The sequence below is a fragment of the Daphnia pulex genome, chromosome 5, assembly GCF_021134715.1.
Source record: "Daphnia pulex isolate KAP4 chromosome 5, ASM2113471v1".
Taxonomy (NCBI): Eukaryota; Metazoa; Arthropoda; class Branchiopoda; order Diplostraca; family Daphniidae; genus Daphnia; species Daphnia pulex.
The window spans coordinates 10,353,204-10,374,422 of record NC_060021.1 but is presented as its reverse complement, the minus strand read 5'-3'; the positions used below and the strand labels follow the sequence as shown (position 1 = coordinate 10,374,422).

General features: G+C 44.2%; 1 protein-coding gene and 1 long non-coding RNA gene across 2 annotated transcripts; one reads left to right on the top strand and one right to left on the bottom strand.

The window, feature by feature from the left end:
- Positions 1-1,129: 1,129 nt before the first annotated feature.
- LOC124194551 lies at positions 1,130-1,864 on the bottom strand. The gene is made up of 3 exons (XR_006874913.1): positions 1,777-1,864; positions 1,512-1,610; positions 1,130-1,308 (listed from the first exon to the last, which is right to left on the bottom strand). It is a non-coding gene; the product is annotated as an uncharacterized LOC124194551 (long non-coding RNA).
- Positions 1,865-3,212: 1,348 nt separating this feature from the next.
- On the top strand, positions 3,213-5,756 carry LOC124194550 (fork head domain transcription factor slp2-like). The gene has a single exon (XM_046588795.1). The coding sequence runs from the start codon at positions 3,609-3,611 to the stop codon at positions 5,211-5,213; it is 1,605 nt and encodes a 534-aa protein (XP_046444751.1). The 5' UTR covers positions 3,213-3,608; the 3' UTR covers positions 5,214-5,756.
- Positions 5,757-21,219: the final 15,463 nt, after the last annotated feature.

Sequence of the window (21,219 nt, the reverse complement as noted above, 5' to 3'; positions counted from 1 at the left end):
CAGTATCCGTCTGTATACTACATACATACGCAATATGGCCGGCTACTGGGCAGATCAGAGTCACAGAGTCAGCGCTTATTCAATACAAAGTGAACAAACACCGTGTACAGTAGACTATATATATGGGGGAAAAAACAGTAGGGAAAAACGGAACCAGATCTTCATTGGCCAGGATATGTGTACAGCAGACTAAACAACGTTTAATCCTCCATTCTTATCGGCGGGCCTGTAGAATTTGTGCAACGAAAGAAAAAAGGACAGAAAAAAGGGGGTTGCAATATGGTTGCATGCTTCAGCACCCTCAGACCAGGGACAAAAAAATACACGTACACACAACATAGAGAGAGAGCTAGTATATGTATATGTGTGTGTACCTTCCACAACAAAAAAGCTGGAATCAAAAACACACCAGGACATTTATATAAAAACCCCCTGCTGCATATCCAAGAACCTTTAGGGGACGATGAATTTCCGCCATTATGCTTTTTTTTCTTCTTCTTCTATTTTCTATAGTCTATGTGTGTGTGTGTGTCTACCCTCTTTTTTCTTTTTATTATTCGGCCTGCGGTTTGTCACAAGGACAAATCGGCCAGCACACACCGAGCCAACTATAATACAAGAGGGAGAGTTTTGAGCTCACACAAAGCGGATGCATGATTTCCTCCGCCGAGATGATCACTTCAACATGCATTTTATATCTTGTGGATGTATGGGAATATGCACGGGAATAAAAAATGAGGAGGTACCGGTGTGGCGGCAGGCTCCTCTCGGTAAAAAAATTGTTTTGAACATTGCACTTTCCTTCAAGTGTTTAAAATTCAAATATTTTCAAATGTGATGGTTTTCTACCCACAGAAAAAGTTGTGAGGTACAAAACAAAACAAGCCTGATCTGCAGTCGTTCGACTAATGAGATTTTTAGTGAACCCTGACTGAGAAAAAAAACAAAAACGGAGAGAAAACAGTTGCAGTCAAGAGTCAACCGCCTATAGCTCAGGAAGAAACATAGTCTGTGACTACGTAACGATTTATAACCAACCCCACCAAAAACCGCCAAAAAAGAAAAATAGAGATCAATTTTGTCTCCTACCTTTGTGCCTGGGAAATACAGCCAGGCATCTACTTCAGTTGCTCCATCCATCCGATGAAGAGTTAAATGACACCAGACGGGATAGGGTAAAAAGGGTGTCCCTCGTGAATACACCCACATTCACATGGGCGTACACAACACATTTTGAAGAAAGAGTTAGAGAGATCCATAACTCAATTGACAACGGACGTTTCTCCAATTGAAGGGGATGCTGTTTATCTGAATGAAAAATAAAAAATGGGTTACGAATAAATATTGAAACAACAAGTCAGGTAAAGATGAAAATGAAACACTGATGGGTAAACCTTGATTGTTAATAAATGGAAGAATTTAAGGTTTAAATTTAACACACTGCATTGATGCAAGTCATGCATCATTCAAATATGTGGCAGGTCACAGGAAAAAGTAACGAAAATCATTACCCAATCGATTAACCTGAGATTGTTGCTGGTGACAGGTTGCCAATACCTGCCCAAGAAAAACTTGCAAATTGTGTAGTCATGATGGCTCTGGTCTCAAATCTGTAAAAAAAGAAAAAAGGGTTACATAGTACAACAAACTGCCATGCATCAACAGGGCAATCACATGGCAAATGCTAGTCAGAACTAACAATTAACAAATTTGGAACTGGTTTATCTCTTCTATAGCTTCCACAATCATTGTAATAGTATTCTTAGTATTTTTTACCCGCTTAACAGCACGGAGTATAACAGTTATCAAAAAGAAATATAGGCTCTAAAAGAAATCTTGAACCATGCTTAAACTTTGTCTCTGCTTTGTCTTCCCGAAATTTTCAACTCAACAAGAGCAGACGAATTTTATTCTAATTAGTCATGCTTACGATAATAAAATATCGATTAGTAATTAGAATTTTATGATCAAAAATCAAAATCCAAACTGCTTAAAAACGACAAGGGAATAAGTTGAGGAAATAAGTTTTAGTTTAATTAAATTAAATAAGTCAAGGGTGGGGGGACTGTGAGTCGGCCATGTGAGAAAGAAAAAAGGAAAAAAATCCAATTCTTTTCCACCACTGGCTCTTTTCTCTCCAACACTTTTAATTCGACTCAACAATCAACGTGAAAGGGCGCCCGTCGGTTTAACCGGTTCCAGTTTCATTCTCCAGCTCACAATCATTTTCTATTCTCTTGATTTATTTATTTCTGTTTTTCCAGCTGTGCAATTGACGAAACGATGCCAATTGATGCCGAAAGTTCAAACGGAATACAGACACGTCATTCATTCAATTTCAAAGTCATAAGACAATTGACGCCAACTTAACAAAATAAAAATAAAAATCTGAAAAGGCATCCAGCTTTGATCGCACTGATGGGATTTATAAGAATGATGGGGAGAGAGAAAAAAGTCAAAAGAAAGAAAAATACAAATACAAAAAAAACCTCTGGGAAACCGAGTGGAAAATGCCGTTGGAACCTCGTCTCAAAATATTAGAAAATATTTGTCAATGTTGTACGGCATAGAGGAGAGCCAAATGTGTGTGTGTACACCTACTCCGCATCTATAGCCGTGCCAAGTATAGAGACGTCTGAATGTGTACACTATGGATAGGATAAAATAGCCACACAACAAAAACACGTATAGGAGCAAGGATGGATGGATGGATGGATGGAAAGTGTAAACGAGGGGAGGGAGGTGTGTCCTGGAACATGGAGCTTTCTAACGCGTCTATACACGTATACACACAGTGTGTGTGTGTAGACAACAACAATAAGAGTATGAAGATGTTTCACGTCGGGGGGCTCTTATTTTTCCTGTACATACCCCGACGGGCGACGGCCCAGCAATTTTTCTCTCTCCTCCGCATCTGTGGGAACAAACCAGAAAATAAAATAAAAATAAAACAGGGAACCTCCCCTTTCCGTTCGAGCGAACGCTCCGCCCCCAGCCGGAGCTTCATTGGCGGCTGCCATGATGGTGGGAGGAGCCGGACCGGCCGCCGGAATGGTCTCCTTCCATCCAGCGAGAACGAAAAGGGGGGCGAGTCTTAAAGACGACCCTGGCCAAAGACCAACAACACACAACCAGCCCCACCAAAAAAGAACTTTAGGTCCCGCCCACCTGGCCAAACATTAAAACTGGGAGCCCATCTGTGGTGTGGACATTATTCGGCTAGCCAGCGCTGATCAGGACAGACGTACTCTTCTTGTTTCGTTGCCCAGCAAAGTTTTGGTTTTTATTTCCTCTCTCTCAGCAGTTGTCAACTATTGACCTTTATCTCAAATTTTGGCCAGTTGTTGTTGTTGCCATCCGTCAATTCGGGTTGTTATTAATAACTGACAGCTGTCCGTCACATTCGCATCTCTGCCCAGACTACAAGTGTGAACTTGCGACCAAGTTTAGTTTTTTTCAACAGCAAAAGTGCCATCGTTATTGAATTTTGTGTCCAGCATCGAGAGGCAGCAAAGGCCGTTAGCGAAACGCTGGACTCGCTTCTCGAACTGGCTTCTGATCCCAGCACTCCCAGGACGACGACGACGACGGGCAGCAGCAGTGGTAAGATGGTCAAAGTGGAGGGCCCCCAATCTCTGCCACAACCGGCCATGGCCCGCGCTCCGCCGTCCTTCTCCATTTTGTCTCTCCTGCCGGAAACGGCCGTCCACCACCGTCACCACGAGACGGCCCCGTACCTGCACCACCAGCAACAGCAGCAGCACCGGCCCGACTCGTCCACCTCCTCGACGGCCATGAAGGAGAACGTGTACAGTGACAACAGCGAAGTGGACGACGTCTACACCGACGAGGAGCAGGACCTGGACGTCGAGGGCATGGAGGCCGTCAGTCCGTTGCGCTCCGACGAGAGCGAAGAGGAGGCCAGTCTCAAGGATCTCAACTGCTCCTCAGAGTCGTCCAGCACCATCAACCTGAGCAGCGGAGGCGGAGGCAACAACAAAGCCGACAAGCCGTCCAGCAAGAGCCACAAGGGCGTCAAAGGTGAAACGGGCGACGAAGAATGTGCGGATGGGCCGACCAAGACGTCCAGCAAGAGTTCCAGCAGCAATAAAAAGGACGGCCAAGACGAAAAGTCCAAGAAGAATGAGAAGCCTCCGTTCTCCTACAACGCCCTGATCATGATGGCCATCCGGAGCAGCGCCGAAAAGCGTCTGACCCTCAACGGCATCTACGAGTTCATCATGAAGAACTTTCCGTATTACCGGGACAACAAGCAGGGCTGGCAGAATTCCATCCGCCACAATTTGTCGCTCAACAAGTGCTTCGTCAAGGTGCCACGCCACTACGACGACCCGGGCAAGGGCAACTACTGGATGCTCGATCCGTCCAGCGACGACGTCTTCATCGGTGGCACCACCGGCAAATTGCGCAGGAGATCCACCGCAGCTTCCAGGTCCCGATTGGCCGCTTTCAAGCGCAGTTTCGGTTTCCCGTCGTTGGCCGGCTTCCCTGGCATGCCGCCCGTCCATCCCGGCATGGCGGCCGCCGCTGGATTCCACCCGGTGGCTCCCAATTCGGCCCATCATCCGGGATCGGTAGGCCAGCATCCGCATCATCCTTACTCGACGCCGACGGGAGCCTGGCCCGGTCTGGCCGCTTCGCTCTGCAATTCGGCGGCCGCTTTGTATCGCTATAGCACGGCGGTGGGTTACGCGGCCTCGGCCGGCTACGGCAATCTCCTGGCCCATCCGGGCAGCCATCCGTCGGCCCACCATCCGTCGCAAGTGCCAACAGCTCTGGGCGGCGGCTTCAGCTCGCCGTTGGCCGGCAACAACAAGATGGGCTCGATCGTCTCGACTCCGCCAGCTCACCACCACCACCACCCGGCGCACAGCTTCTCGGTTGAGCGGCTGCTGGGCTCGGCCACTTCCGACTCGCCCGTCCGCCACTCGGCCATGCCGCCCAGCTCGCAGCAGGCCATGGGCAGCTCGCCTTTCGGCATGCTAGGCCATCCGCTGTTGCAACAGGCGGCCGCCTACGCCGATTTTTACGGCCAGGGCCATCACCTCCGTTTCAACACGGGACTGATGGGCATGGGCCTACCACCGTCCGTCTCTCCCCAGCAGCAGCAGCAGCAGTTAGCCCGTTCCAGCTCGACCTCACCGCTGGCCGCCACTCCCACCTCGCCGCCATTGATCTCCAGGACCAGCTAGAAAAATCCGTCATGACGCGACGGACATCACCAAAATGACCCAGTTGACACACACATAATTGACTTGGCCGCTTGCGGTCTTGGTTAACTTATACATATGTAATACCGGATGGCTGGGTTCGAGCTACTTCCTGTCCATTTTTGTACATTGAATTGCGTCTCCTATTCAAGAAGATCAAAGTCTTGATCCGAATGGCTAATTCAATTCGAGTCTGCTCTCCAATCTCTCCTCACCTCTTCATCCTAATTATCAAACCAAACTCTTGAATTATATGGTTTCCGCGTCTTGAACCAGTTCTATTATTATATCCCCGAGTTCAATGTTATATTTGAGAAATGCAAGTAAATGTGCTCCCTCGCGTCTGTGTGTGTGTCTCCTGTACGTATTTGCAAAGACAAAGTTGATAGAGTCTACCTATTCAGTTGCCACTGTACTTGTACATAATTTATAACGATATTATTCATTCAAACTCCTCCCTCTCCCCAAACAAATGGATATGCGTGTCATCTCAGATCAATTACAAAGCGTGTTGAAAAAACAAACTAAAATCCAAACGTCTTTTGAGTTTACTTTATTTCATTTCAACTTTTAAACTGAATCGTTGGGGGTTGTGCCGTTTCAAAGGAATTCCAATCGAGTTTAGAAATTTTTTAATTTTTTTCAAGTTGGTTATTTCAACGGAAGCCATGGAAGATGATGATGAGACTTGCAGCTTTGATGAAATGATTACCGACGGCCGAGAGTGCTTGCTGGCCCGTGGGCGGCATAGTGGCATGTCTTCCAATCTCGTGCACAGTAGGCTAATTGCCTGGGCCGAAAGAGAGAAGAAGATGATGAGGTGTTAAGGGGGGGATCTGGTTATGTTGTACTACACCAAAAGGTGTGCCAGGACATTGATTAAGAGATAATTTATAGCGTCGGCTGCTGCTGCTGCTGGGCGGATCGAGTCAAAAGAGGAATATACACATATATAAACCCGTCTTCATCGAGATTATGGGAAGGATGGCAGCAGCAGCAGCAGCAGGAGAACTCCTATCTCTCTCAAGTCGAGTTCAAACCAACGCGTACGTATATTTTTTATTTTTATTTTTGTTTTCTTATTCATCGGCCGGTACACTATCTCTCTCTCATCAAGAACAAGATTTCGGAGTTTGATGGCTTATTCGGACAATTCCCAGTCGGCTTGTTGTTGAACAACACCAGAGGCCGCTTATTCCATCCATTTTAGAAGAGATCCAGCAGCAGCAGCAGCAGCCATATAAGAAGAAGAAAAACAGGATGATTAAGTGACTGTTAAAGTGTATAAAGCAGACCCAAAAGCGAGTCAGATACATGGTAGGAGAAAGATATTAAAAAAGAGAGAGATGCTGTGATGCTGGCAGCCACTCGGTGCGTCCATTTCTCTCATCACCCGACCTCCTTGATCAAATCTTTTCTTTTTCTATTTGACGTGTATAGTTGGCCCATAGATCCATAACACCCGGAAGAAAACTTGCGACCCCGCGAATCATTCATCGAAGCTTATAATAATTATTATAATATCAAAATTGTCTTTTTTTTCTTTTCCCCAACTGTATTACCCGCACTAGTGTGTATAGTTGAGGTGTATCAAGTCGATATAAAAAGCGGTAGGGTAGGGGAAAATGGCTGGCAGCAACAAGTCGACAGATTTAATGAAAAACGCTAATGATGTTACACAGAGGGCCAGCGCGCAACACAACGGACGCCCCACCGTGAGGGTTATAGTCGAATATGTGTAGACGTTAGGCAGTAGGTAGTAGGTAGAGAGGTGTAGATAGATATAGGCTGGTGGGGCTCTCCTCACACAACCACCAACCACCTCCTTTTTTTTTCTTTCTCCCACCTTCTTCACATGTTGTTGGTTCTCCCTCGACACTCTTATATGTTTGGTGGTGCTTGTGTGTGAAGAAGTTTTGCCATCGGGGCGGCGCGGGAATCCACACACACACTCTGCCGGTGCCAAGCTGTCTGGCCCGTTCACCACACCACAATTCTTATGTACAAATATATATTTTTTTATATTTTTTCTTCGGGTATTTCTTTTGTTATTTGACTTTTTTTTTTCTCTGCCAGGCAACAAGTGCCCTCGTCGGTCGTCCTCCCACCGGGGGAGGCTCTATATATTTCCTCTCTCATTCTCTTTTTCTTTTCAGTTCTTTTATTTTTTCCTTATGTTCATTCTCTTATACGCCAGCAGCCTGGAAAATAAGAGAGAGAAAAAATATTATTTAAAATATAATACAACAACCCAAAATATTAAAAAAAATGAATGTGTTGGAAGAGATAGAAAAGGAGCCGGGCAATTGTACATTTTGATTTTCTCTTTTGGGGTTGTTCCATCATCTCCGCCTCGATTCATTTTGGATTATTTGTAAGCTTCGCTATTATTTGTCCTTTTGAAGGGAATTGTATGGACGGCGATGCTCTTTCTCTCTCTGTGCATGGCCGACAGCGACAACAACAACAACAACAACAATTGGCCCGGGATAATAATCAACTCGGAATAGAAAAGGAAATGGCCGCATCCAAATGAGGAGAGAGAACTGCAGCTGAGTTTTCTTAACCAACCAATTGCCGTTCCCTTTTTTTCTGTTGTTGTTGTTGTTGTTCCCAATTCTTTTCCCCGTCAAAATTTGTTCCCAGTGTCAACTGGGAATATGCAAAACATTCGGGAATAACGAGGATAACGATGTCGGCCGTTTCCCATCCATCCGGAAGCGCGGCTTTTTATCCAGTTCACCGACTCGATGATACACGTAATAGTATAACCAGCCCCCCTTTCTATTAGCTAAGCTGCATTCATCGTTTGTGTACTCTACACCTTGCGTGCAAGTAAATGGCCGCCAGTACACCATCCAACGATGGAATCCAACGTCCACCTCCAACGGCGATTTATTTATTTTTTTCACCTTTTGTTTCTCATTTCTACAAGTGTGTACGTACGTACGTACGTGTGTGTTATTTCGTTTCTCTTTCGCTGGCTGTTGGCTGCTGTTGTGTGCGTGTATTTTTATTACCCCGGCGGTTATAATCCACGCCAATTGGTTATTGACCATATACTCATTCCGGTGTTGCCGTAAATTCTCAATGGATACCATCCATTAAAAAGAACAAACAAGACAAAAAAAAAAACCCAGAAAGAAAGAAAGAAACACACACAAGAAAAATAAAATAAAATAAAAGGAGGAATGCCTTAACCGCATTTGGATTCGGACCGCGCTTCTATGGGTCTCTCTCTCTATCTCTCCGGTCCGGCGTACTCGGTCACTTAATTGCAGAAACGCGCGTGCAGGTTCACCGGCTTGCTGGTGTTCACGAAAGAAAATAAAAGAAACAAAACATGGGCAGGGAAAAAATATTAAAAACCCTGGAAGAAGAAAAAACAAATAAAACAAACAAATAAATAAATAAAATAAAATATAAAACAACGAGAAAAAACCCCGACTTATTATTACTATTTTTTTTCGTTCAAATAATTAATGGGAGAGTATGTCCGCGTCCGCACAATCGTGCACGGACACTCTGCTGCTGGCCAGGTTTTCCGATAGCCCATTTCCTGATTGGGAGGTCCATTTGTTTGGTCCCGATGGGCATTTTGGAGCTTGTTGTTTTCTCTCTTCTTACATGTTGTTGTGTTGTTTGTCGTTGTCAAAATGCCGTTGAGCAGCCGGGCCAGCAGCGGAGAGGGGAGATGATGATTAGAATAAGTTTCGTGTGTATTATTCAGAGAAATGTTTTCACAGGGGTTTTTCACGGGCAACGCTTTAGACAGACAGAGACAAAGAGGTGAGAGACGCAAAAGCCGGGCAAAGAATATCAGAGGTGGAGTCCAGCAGTCGACACTCGGCCGTCACTCAACTCAGCAGCTTTTAAAATAAATATTTAAAAAAAAGAAATATTTATTCCCCAATCAAGTTGGTCCCCCCGAAAACTTCTTCTAAAACAATTCCGGTTTCTCCGGTTTCCAACCTCACGGCCAATTAGTCGTGACAAGACACTACACACACAACAACTAGATCCAGGAATGTCAGACGTGTACCCACCACCACCAAGGTCTACCAGAAAAAAACAGATCAATATATATAATCAGCAGGATCGTCTTTCAGGTGTTGGTCATCTTGTTTTCCTTTTATTTTTTCGTGTCGAATTTCAAAATTTGTACGTGGCCATTGTGTATGCCCGGTCTTTCTGTGCATGGGCTGCATCAATGGAATCCAAAGCCCCCGAATAAAAAAAAAACGTTGGGAAAAGATTCCTTGTACATACACATGTACTACGTTGCAGCAGTGTGAGTGTCGAGCGTGGAAGATGTTATTTCCCCTAGCTCTTTGAGTCGCACAGGTGAGAAGAAGAAGAAGAAAAAATAAAATAAAAGGGGGGAAAGAAATCATAAAAAGAAACGGGAAACAAAAAAATGAAATAAAAAAAGTAAAATAACACGACAGAAGAAGAGAAAAGGACAAGAATGAAATAAAAAAAAATAAAAATATAAGAAAACGGGCCAAGTGCTGGATAAGAAAAGAAAAGAAAAAAAGAAGAACCCTAGGAGGCCCGTTGGGGGTGCCACGCAGTCTGGAACAGTCGGGTTATTAGTGGCGGCGGTGGCGGCTTGGGCTATACTACTACTACTACACCAGGCAGGTTATACCACAGGCAAAGGGACCCAGGGTACGGTACACACACACACAGAGAAAATATTATAAGAAGCGTCAGCCAGAGAGATATAAGTTGTGTAGAGAGTCGGCACAGCAGCAGCAGCGGCAACCGAAGAAATACGGACGACGGTTGTTCCCCCCCCCCCTCTCTCTCTCATTCGCTTGGAATGTGTTTCTCTCTCTTTTCATGTTCCTCCACACCAGCAGGCTACCACCACCACCTTCTTCTTATTCTTTCCCGTTGAATATAAGAAAAAGGAAAAATAAAATTAAAAGAAAAATATATTTGATCCACCTTGCCCCGGTGCGGTTGTTATTACGTGGCGATGATGATTATATATATCCCCGTGTGTGTGTGTGTGTATGCTGCGGTGTGTGTGTGTGTGTGCAAGTGTTTGGTATTATAGAACGGGGGCTGGCTGGCTGGCTGCTTATTGCAGCGGAGCAGAGCAACAGCACAGAGGAGACGCCCTGTTGCGTTTTGATTTCTCCGGGGCTTTTTTCACGATCTACGCTCCTTGTGATAATAAAAACAGAAGAAGAAGAAGAAGAAGAAGAAGAAGAAGAATTAAAAAGATGGAAGAAATCATCATCATAAAAAGCGATAAGCTTGGGCCGTATCCTCTCTTGTTCTCAAGAAACAAAACGGGAGACACACACACAACAAATGTACAAGAAACAGAAGAAAATGACGTGTCGAGAGATATACACGCGGGCGAGGTGCTGTAAATGAGCTGTTGGAGGTGACAAGGCGGTGCTTCCAACCAGGTCCATTAGCCAACAGGTGCCGAGTGATGAATGAGCCGCCCGCCATTCACTGCGGCTGTTGTTGTGTCTATATACACACTCCATCGCTTCCCATGTTTTACACATCTACCACAGTCGTAATCATAATAATGTACAGACTATAGTGCAGTACATCTTCTACTATATTATTACTATAATTCATGTATGCGTTCTGTTTTGTTGCTGTGTGTATCAATACGCAACTATAGCCGACACACAGATCATTTTGAATTTTGACTCTAGCGGCCATGGCGACACGCAGTAGGCCTACATATTAAAAAATGTTCAAGTGACAAAGTGCGCTCATGCCAGCAGTCGCAACTTTGTAATTTACCCCGGAAGGTGAAAAATAAATAAAAAGAAAAAAATTCTGAAAATAAAAATAAAATGTTAATAAATAAAGACAACAACAACAACACACACACACAAAAGGGAAATAAAGTTGATGTGGGTTGTGTGTGTCGGCTGGAGAGCGGTGACAATGGCGGAAACCGTGACGGTCATCGTGATTTATATGCGTGTGCTGCGTCCAACCCCAAAAAAGAAAGAAGAAACAACACAGAGAAAATAAGAATCATCATAATCAAGCCTCATAAATACGGCTGTCCTATTATTTCCACAGGGAGAACGAGCGCGGCCAATCGAAAAGCAACATTTTTTTCTTTTTTTCGCCGGCCAAACAAACGTCGACATAATACACACCTAGACGGGCCAGAGTGTGTGTTTGTACACAGTTTCTTATATAATCAGTGTGGCCGCCCATGTCTATATCCATCCGGAATGCGCCAAGTTTTCAATCATCCGCCGCGCTTAGAGCTACTCCACACATCCGATCCGCTTTGACACTTTTGAGATTCGGACCTATCTACTTTAAAAAAATAAGAAGATTTTTCTTTGAAATAAAAGAGGATGAAGAAGAGGTGTGAGAAGACAAGAAAAATACCATCCTGGTGGTGGGGGGAGGTGTCAAGAATTCTCCGGACCGGAAGGACGGTCTTCTTTTAATCAACACCACACACACACTCACAGGGGCAGCACTCAGTGTGTGTGTATATACATTTGTGTTTTGTTTGCTGGGCCATGGCTATATGTGTATCCGCTTTAATATAGACCTTTTTTTCCTCCTCCCTTCTTAATAATATATTTTCAAAGTCGCCATTCTCTCACCGAAAGAATTTTCAGCTTTTCGATATAAACACGCCGCTCCATGCGCGGATTTCCGTTTTTTTCCGGCTAAAAAAAAAAGGTGTCGACTTATAAGAAAATGTCGGCCGCCAATCCCATTGAGTCGACCAAGTCTTGATAGCTCAAAGGATTTCGCCGCCAATCAACCCCCACAAAAAAGACCATCACCAATCTGCCAACTGACACAAAGTAGAGTAGATTGAAGATTGCTAATATGTTAATCCGATTGGTGCAACTCGACATGTTGGCCAAATCTCTATGCGTGGAATATCCTAAGACAATTTTTTTTGTATTTTCTCACTCTATTCGTTGGTTCCACGACTCTGCTACATACATAGGCCTGTGTATATATAGTAACACGTTTGGGAGAGAGAAAGAAAAATAAAAGGGCCTATATTTCAGGTGGTAGGTAGTCCCCCCTCGGCTTTTGGGTTGGTGACGGAAGAGATAGTCAATTAGATCGCAATGAGCAATAAAATAAAATACAAAAAGAAACAGAAGAAACGAAGAACAAGAAAAAGAAGGGGAGGTGGGCCATGTGGGACCAGGTGACGTTGCGCTGGTTATACATGTTGTAGTATATACGAGTTACACACACACACACACACAGTGTGTAGAGAGAGAGAGAAAAGATAGAAGCGTTTGCACAGCATGGAGTCGGCAGAGTCGTATAATCCGCACGGAGACAGCCACATTTCCGCCATCAACTCAGCGTGCGGTGTGGAACGCCAGATGATGAGAGAGAGAGAGAAAGAAAGAAACGAAATGAAAATAAATAAATAAATACAAAAGAAATATAAAAAAATGAAATAAAATAAAAAAGAAGAAGAAGTGCGCACCGGCTTTTTTTTTTCGTTTTTTCTTGTCACCTTCTTTTATTTTATTTTATTTTTTTTAAGTCACACGTACGTCTTTCTCTTCTTCTTCTTCTTCTCTCTGTTCGTGTGTGTGTTGTTATATATATTTTGTGTGTGTGTGTGTGTAGTTTGTGCGTTCTTCTTCCAGGCTATTGTGCAAGTTTCGACACCATGTCGGCCGCGCCGGAGCCCAGATGTTGGTTAAACAACCTTGTATAGCCGTGACTGAGCTTATCGCGATCATCGCTTTATATTTTTCATTTCTTCTTTTTTCTTCCTCCCATCAGAGCCATATGCAGCTCTTATATCCCTGCCACTGCAAGAGATGGTATTATAAATATTTCTGTGCGTAGAGTCAAAGAATGAGCGCACTGGTTTCTTATTCGGTCGTCTCAACAAATCACCGAGCTCTTAATCAAGTCGGTTCATCTCGCGCTGCATGTGAAATAAATGCTGTTGGATATACATTTGTATATGTACATATCTACCTGGGCAGCAGCTAGTCTCACCGGTGTGAGGTTCTTTAGACGCGTCCGGCGATTGAAAGATGAACAGAACACCTTAGACATTTCTCACAGCTTTTTTTTTTGAGTTGGGAAGGTGTTCTTCTTCTTCTTTCTTTTTTGTTGTGTTATTATTTGATTTTTTTGTAAGTTCTTGACTTCTCTCTCAACTGGCGGATGACAGCTATTAATGGAGGTGCCACAAGTCCATACACACGGCACAGCGAGAGTCGCCCTTTTCTTCTTCTTCTCGCTCTTGATGCTGATGGCCGGCCCCGTTTTCTTTTTTTCTTTTTGGGCTCGGTGATACAATCGCCCAGCTGAGACTTGCACATAATTAGAGACCGCCTATCAGATTGTCGGCTATTAATTAGCCGTGGTGTGCAGCACGTCTTTATCAGCAGCAGCAGCAGCAGTTTGGTGTGAGGGGTTGTTTGTAGTTGCTCGCCTCCATTCCTCACACGACCGTCCACCTGATCCATCCAGCGCGCAACAACAACCAATCCGCTTTATCTTATTTTTCTTGTGCAGTGTATAACATCCAGGAGGATGGGGGGGGGGGGTATTTTGTTATTTTGTTATTCCTTTTGTCGTTGCGTTATTTTCTTCAACAGCCGCTTGCCCATTTGTCATCAAGGCTCTTGTATACCCCGTGCGACTCTTTCTTGTTCACCGAATTGCCATTGTTGCCGGACCATCTCCAGCACGGTGAAACATTCAACACCTTTTTGTTATACATTTACCTTAGCCATCGACTCCCTATCGATCGATCCCCTTCACCTCCTCTTGTAGGCCTATTTCTTATTTTGGTAACTTGTCCGTGGATAGTACCGTACTATATTTATACTAGAAGAAACTGTAATTTAACCGATTCTTTGATACGTGTGACGTGTATCAGAGGCGATGACGCGTTCACATCAGCGGCAACTTTTTTTCTTCTGCGGTACATCCAATTAAACTACACAACAAGAAGAAAGAAAAGAATGCCGGCCATTGTTGCATATATTTATTTAGACCCACAAATTGCCCTCCTTTTCTTCTGTTCCCAATGGGAAAAAGAAAAGAAACGGCGGTCGTTTCAAACACACAACATCGGGACTTGCCATCTCGGCTCTCTATAGAGCTCTGCTTGGTCACCGGCTTTAATGAGAATCTATCGCTCACCTCCCTTAACCATATGCGACGGTGGTGATGGCCGAAAGGTGTGTGTTGTCCGTACTTTTCCATCAAATTCCAGTCTATTATATATGTCTGTATGGATAGATACAGTGTAGGTATATACTACTCGGTTTGAATATAATGCCGCCAATCTATAGTATACAGCAGCAGCAGCAGCAGCCCCAGCGACGATGTGTCTAAGAGAGCTACCGAGCCGGGCAGCCTGGGGCTGCCTTAATTGTAGGGTTTTCTCAACCTGTCATCCGCTTCTTTTCTCTTTTCGGTTCGGCAGTTCTTTGGCCGACCGAGTGGCAGCCCCCGCGCCATGGCGGCAGAGCTGGCAGCCGTCATGGCGGCAACCGGCAAGTCTATTACGTCACACACTCGCATTGCAACCACCCCAACTAACCACCACGGGTGAGAAAAGTCGGCCGCCCATCATTTGATCAAAAGAAACGAGGAATTCTCGTGTCACAGCAATTTGTGTAGAAAAATATGAACCCGCCGTTTGTGTGAGAGTCAATTCATTCGTCCCAAATTCCTTTTGAGAATTTTATTTGATTTTACCTTTTTCTTTAGACTCCTCCCCATTTTTCGCCTAGGAGAGAAGAAGAAGAAGAATGGGTGTCGTATAAACGAACGAGGAATATATATATTCGTTGCGCCATAACCGCGCGGGAATAGAGACGCACGAAAAAGAGCCGCCGCCGCCGCCGTGAGCTGGCCCAGCAGAGAAGTGGGCGAGTCCGAAAGCGACAGGTCGGACTATAGTGTAAGAGATCTCTTCTTTTCTATACATTTCTTTACTCAAATCTCCGCCTTCTTTTTCTCAAAAGAGAAGGAAGAAATAGTCTCTCTGTATGTGTGTGTGTGTGCATAGAAAATGAGAGACGGTCGTTGTGGCGACTCGATGAAAACATCTCGCCACGGCCATCAAAGAGGCGGAGAATAGACGGCCCTTGTGTATATTCCACCCAGTGTGTGTATAGGTGCGAGAAGAAGAAGAATATAGCCGCCGCTCATCAAATATTCATGCATCTATTCCCGAACGAGCGGCGGCGACGCCAATGGCCGAGCTCGTTCCAATTAACATTATTACATCACATCTCAAAAGGAAAATAGACACACACAGCTTTAGATATATAGGATAAGGAACGACTATATTTAGATGATATTGTAGATATACTAGATATATGCCTTGCTGTTAATTGATCAGCACGGATCCGCCCAGCGATCGAGCATTCCCGTCCAGCCGAGGGAGAAAAAAAGTGACAGGCCAAAGGGGGGGGGGAAATGGCGTCACCCTGAAAATAAAATAGACAAGTCGCTCTTTGTTGCACATTCAATCCAGGGTGATGACGTATGACAGCCTAGAGCCAGAGGAGTACATTATATACTATATAAGAATTTATCAAATCACACCCGAATTTTTATTTTGAAAAGAAGAAGAATCTTTTGGTGGAATGCCCCCCTTAAGGTGTCTGCTGGGCTGACACTATCGATCGATGAAAATAAAAAAAGGAAGAAGAAAAAAGGGCGAGAGATGGATAGATATATACCACGTACGTACGTATGATATTGCCTATATAGACACACCAAAGTCGAGAGATGGAGATGAAGATGGCCGGTAATGGATTCGTGATGGATCCCACTTGCGGGCGCTCCTAAACGCTCATCTCCCAATCGATCGATAGAAGAACCATCACCTCTCCCGTGTACATCAGACATTCCCGACATTCCACCTCACACTTGCCAACATGTATCTCTATTCTCTGTCCATCTATCTAAGACAGACGGATGAGATGGATGGATACAGACCCCCACCACAGAGAAAAAGGGCCAGCCCACACACCACCACCTACCAAGACTCTATATAGGCCTGCTATATGTGTACACACACACAAGGTGAGCGTGTGTAGATGTATCAAAGGGTCATCAGAGATCCAGAGGTCCGTTTTATGATGACGGATGATGATGGCTGGAAATCCAAAAAATGGAGAACGTGGCTGCTCGCATTATCTTCTCGTTCCAATTGATTTAGTCGACTACGACGAGGAGGTGGGCACCGGAATTTTATTGCCCAGGATATCGACTCTCAATATATTATTAAAAAAAGGGACGGACAACAAACAAACGGTGTGGGCTGACGAGAATTGTTTCTTCTTCTTCTGGGAGTTTTATAGGGAGGCCAGCAACGGATGTAAAACAAAAATGAAATCAACCCCCCCTCATAGACACAGAGAGAAAATGTTGATTGTATTTTGGGTTCGTTGGGGGGGTCATATAAGGAGGAAATGGCCAGGGGGATTTGCTTCTGTGCGTGTGCCTTAGGAAGCTGCTGCTTCCATGGTGGCTGCTGGGCTGACCATCTTGAAGAAGATCATCAACTTTTATGATCAGGGAGCAGAGCATATATATATTTATTGTCAATGGGGGCAGAGCTGTCCAGGGAAACTGGGCAACACCAACAAGACAGAAGAAATGGACAAAATCTATTCCAAAGAAAAAAGAGACGAGAGAATTTAGTTAATGGTATCTATATACTTTATTATAGACACAAAGGCTATATGTACAGTTTTCTTTCTTTTTTGGGGCCTGGGCATATCAGTCCGGCCTCCCTCTGAGTGTCCATCTTTTAAAGAAAAAAGTTTGCCACTCTCTCTCTCTCTTATATATTTCCACTTGTTGCTCGTCGTTTTGTTTCATTCTGCTGCTGCCGGCCATAAATGTGTCATCCGATGGCTCAATCACTTTGTGGGACGGATTCAGGTAGGCCTAGACGGCCATATATATAGGTTCATCTTTATTTTCTTCTATACAACATAGGTCCGTCTCTCTGTGTGTACATATACACAATGCAACTACATCGCACTTAGTGTGCACCTCGGCTATTATGACTGGGCGCGCGACACAACGACGAGTGGGCCGCTCTCAATGTGTCGGCCGGCTCCGACTGCTGATGGCCAAGTCTGATGGCTCCTAGAAAATAACCATACAACAATGAACGAGAAATACAAGAAGAAGAACAAGGGCTTTTTTCCTTTTCCCATTCAGGATGGACCCCGTCATTGGCTTTGGACAAGACTGTGGGCGCCCAGCAAACTGTTGTAACACATCACAGCTAGAGAAACGGACAACATGGCAAACAAAAGCGAGGGGGGCCGTGCTGCAGCAGACGGGCAGAAAAGAAAGAAACAAAGATAACGTGATGTCGTACAATACTTGGGGCCCCTTTTTCTATTATCATTTTGTGCTGCTGAGCTTCTTTTATATTTCGTCTTCTTCTTTCCCTTATTCCAAATGACGCGTTAGTTCTTCTTCTTTTTGTCCAGCTTATCGCGATGCTCTGCTGCTGTTACAAAACCGGCCCAATGGTCTCCAACATCTTATTTCCCCCTAGCTGCTGCTCCTGCTTGTCCGGCCTTTTTTAGATTTTTTCTTTTCCCGAACAGAACGGTTCGTCAACCCGATAAGCTCTTTACGAGGACATTGAAAGAAGAAGAAGAAGATGAAGATGAAAGTTTGTCTCTTTTTCTTTTCTTTATAGTTGAGACGTTTGTCCGCTTGTTCGACCTTTTTCTCCCGTCTTCTTCTTCTCTTTCGCCCGTTTTTTTCTCACCTGGGCGCAGACGGGCATGTGCTGTCATTTTCTTTGACTGGGCCTCGTTTGGCGGCGGCCAAGTTTCCGACCGTGGGACCCGCGCGTTATTCTTCTTCTTCTTCTCTTTGCGCCCTGGTGGAAATAACCCCAGCTCGTAGAGACCAGCGGCATCCACACTAATTCTTCTGACGGTGTGTCTAACACAAGAAAGAAAAGGTGTCGCATCGCGGGGCCAGCAGCAGGCCAGCTCTCTGCACCCCCGCCGTATACATATAGTATGTATATGTTCCAATTATGCAGGGCCAACGGGTGGGCCACTCCCTATGGATGGGGGGAGAGACGAGGAACCAGCGGAGACGTCAACGCGCATCTCTTCAGCTGCAGCGACAATGGCCGTTGACGACGCCCCCGTTGCTTCAAAGTAAATCGCCCAATTCATACCTATACATTATTATTCCCTTTTTGGCTTTCCAATAGAGTCCTGGGGGGTGTTATGAGGGCGGGTTTTATGCAAATTTTTATTTGGATCTTGTCCGTCCAGGGTGGGGTTAATCAAATTTTTTGAGACGAAAAATTTGATATTGAAAATAATCCCAATCGTCTTACCGGGGGAATGACATACCAAAACAGAAATGGTATTAGATTTCAACTAAAACTTATTTCCTCAAATAATTCTCTTATCGTTTTTGAGTGGTTTGCATTTTGAAGGAAGAGTTTTATTTTTATTTTTTATCATTTATAATTTCTATCGATATCGCATATTCGCATTATCGTAAGAATGCTGATTAGTAGAAAATTGCGCGAAATGTCGCCAAGTGTCGTCTGCTGCAATTGAAAATTTCGAGAAGACAAAGACAAAGTTCAGGCATGGTTCAAGATTTCTTTTAGATTTATTTGTTTGTGATAAACTTTATTCTTCATGCTGTTTAGCGGGTAAATAAAACTAAGATTACTAATAGAATGATTGTGGGAGCCATAGAAAAGTAACCTGTTCCAAATTTGTGAAAAGTTTAATCCTGACTGCTTGCATTTGCCATGTGATTGCCCTATGCATGGCATTTGGTTGGTACTATGTAACCCTTTTCTTTTTGCAGATTTGAGGCCAAAACCAGCCATCATAACTACACAATTTGCAAGTTTTTCTTGGGCAGGTGTTGGCAACCTGTCACCAGCAACAATCCAAGGATCATCGATTGTGGGGTAATGATTTTCGTTAGTTTTGTTTCTGTGACCTGTTACATATTTGAATGATGCATGACTTGCATCAATGCAGTTTGTTAAATTTAAACCTTAAATTCTTCCATTATTAACAATCAAGGTTTACCCATCAGTGTTTCATTTTCATCTTTACCTGACTTGTTGTTTCAATATTTATTCGTACTAACCCATTTTTTATTTTTCATATAGATACACCATGTGAATGTGGGTGTATTCACGAGGGACACCATTTACCCTATCCCGTCTGGTGTCATTTAAATCTTCATCGGATGGATGGAGCAACTGTAGAGATGCCTGGCTGTATTTCCCAGGCATAAAGGTAGGAGACAAAATCGATCTCTATTCTTCTTTGTTGGCGGTTTTTGGTGGGGTTGGTTATCAATCATTACGTAGTCACGGACTATGTTTCTTCCTGAGCTATAGGCGGTTGTTGTGCAACTGTTTTCTCTCCGTTTTTGTTTTTTTCTCAGTGAGGATTCACTAAAAATCTCATTTGTCGAACGACTGCCGATCAGGCTTGTTTTGTACCTCACAACTTTTTCTGTGGGTAGAAAACCATCACATTCGAAAATATTTGAAATTTTTAAACACTTGAAGCAAAGTGTAATGTTCAAGACAATTTTTTGACCAAGAGGAGCCTGCCGCCACACCGGTACCTCCTCGTATATTCAGGCCTATATGGACAAAGTTATTCTTTTGATTTGATCAAAAGAGAAAAAGAAAAACCCGCCCTTTTTATTCCTTGTCATTTTCAAGCTGATGTGTCTCTTATATTATTTTTTCGCCCGATCTTTTCCATTCAAGTGTACATTGAACGGCTGCTGGACAAGAGATGGGTGGTCATTATTGACCGTGACAGAACAATTGACTATGTCTATTGTGTTGACCAACAGCCGGCTGGTGATTAGCTAGCTTGAAGGATCGGCCTGGGCTGGAATCGTACAGTTAAAGAAGAATAAGTTGAGGGTGGACCCCGGCGGAATCAGACTTTTTCCAGGGGTATACTGTTTAGTAGGCGGGGTCGTCGTCACACACACCAAACCAAAAAAGAAAAAAGTAATTTTTTTTTTTGGCTGGTGCTGCTGATGTTCTTCTTCTTTTCCTCCTACTTTTTATTATTTTTACAGAGGTGAAGGGAGGTTTTGTCAATTTTCGTTTGAAAAAAAAAAAAAAACTTCTTGAATGGTTCTTCTTCTTTTGAACTTTCCAGTCTAGCAGCTTCATTAGCGACCCTTTTTGGCTTGACCTTTTTGTCTTTTTTTTTCTCTCTCAAATGGTCCGGGGCTGGGGTGCACAACAGGTCAGTCCTCCTCCTCCTCTTCAGCCCTTCCAAATGTATACAGTTGTCCGTGTCGACTGTCTACGCTAGAGGCGAGATAACCGTGTCCAATGTGTATATTATACGTATTGAACGACGAGAATAGATGGATATACACATAAGTGCCTGTAGGATGTATTACCTGTGTTGGCTTGTGTGGAGACAAGATGAAACTGGTGACGGCGATACGGTCGGCTGGTGGTTGCTGGTGGCGGTGGACGGACCAGATGGATTTGTCACACCCGCTCATGGGAAAATTATACATATATATACCTTTGGGTCAAAACGTCGGCGGAGGTCTACATCGGCGCTTCTACTATGTGTGTGTGTGTGTTGTACATGTAGACACTTTGATATTTTTAGCCAGTCACCAAACAGCCAGCAGTGCCAGCACCCTTCATCTCCTCTATAGTTCATGATGGCTCTCTTTTCTTTTTCCTTTTTGACTGTCTATTTCTCCAGCGCGGCTAATACATTCAAAAAGGCCATAGGGTCCTCAGAGAATACGGATCTATCAAATAGATTCAACTGTATCGGCAAATACGAAGAAGAAGAAGAGCTCTAGAATCGCATATATAGCGCTCTTTTGATTCGTTCTATGTATAGCCAAACAACGATAATCGGTTCCGTTGCCGCCCCGGAAACCGCCCTTGCTGCTGCTGCCACAAAACAGCCCAATATGTTTTGCGTGGCTATATTCATTT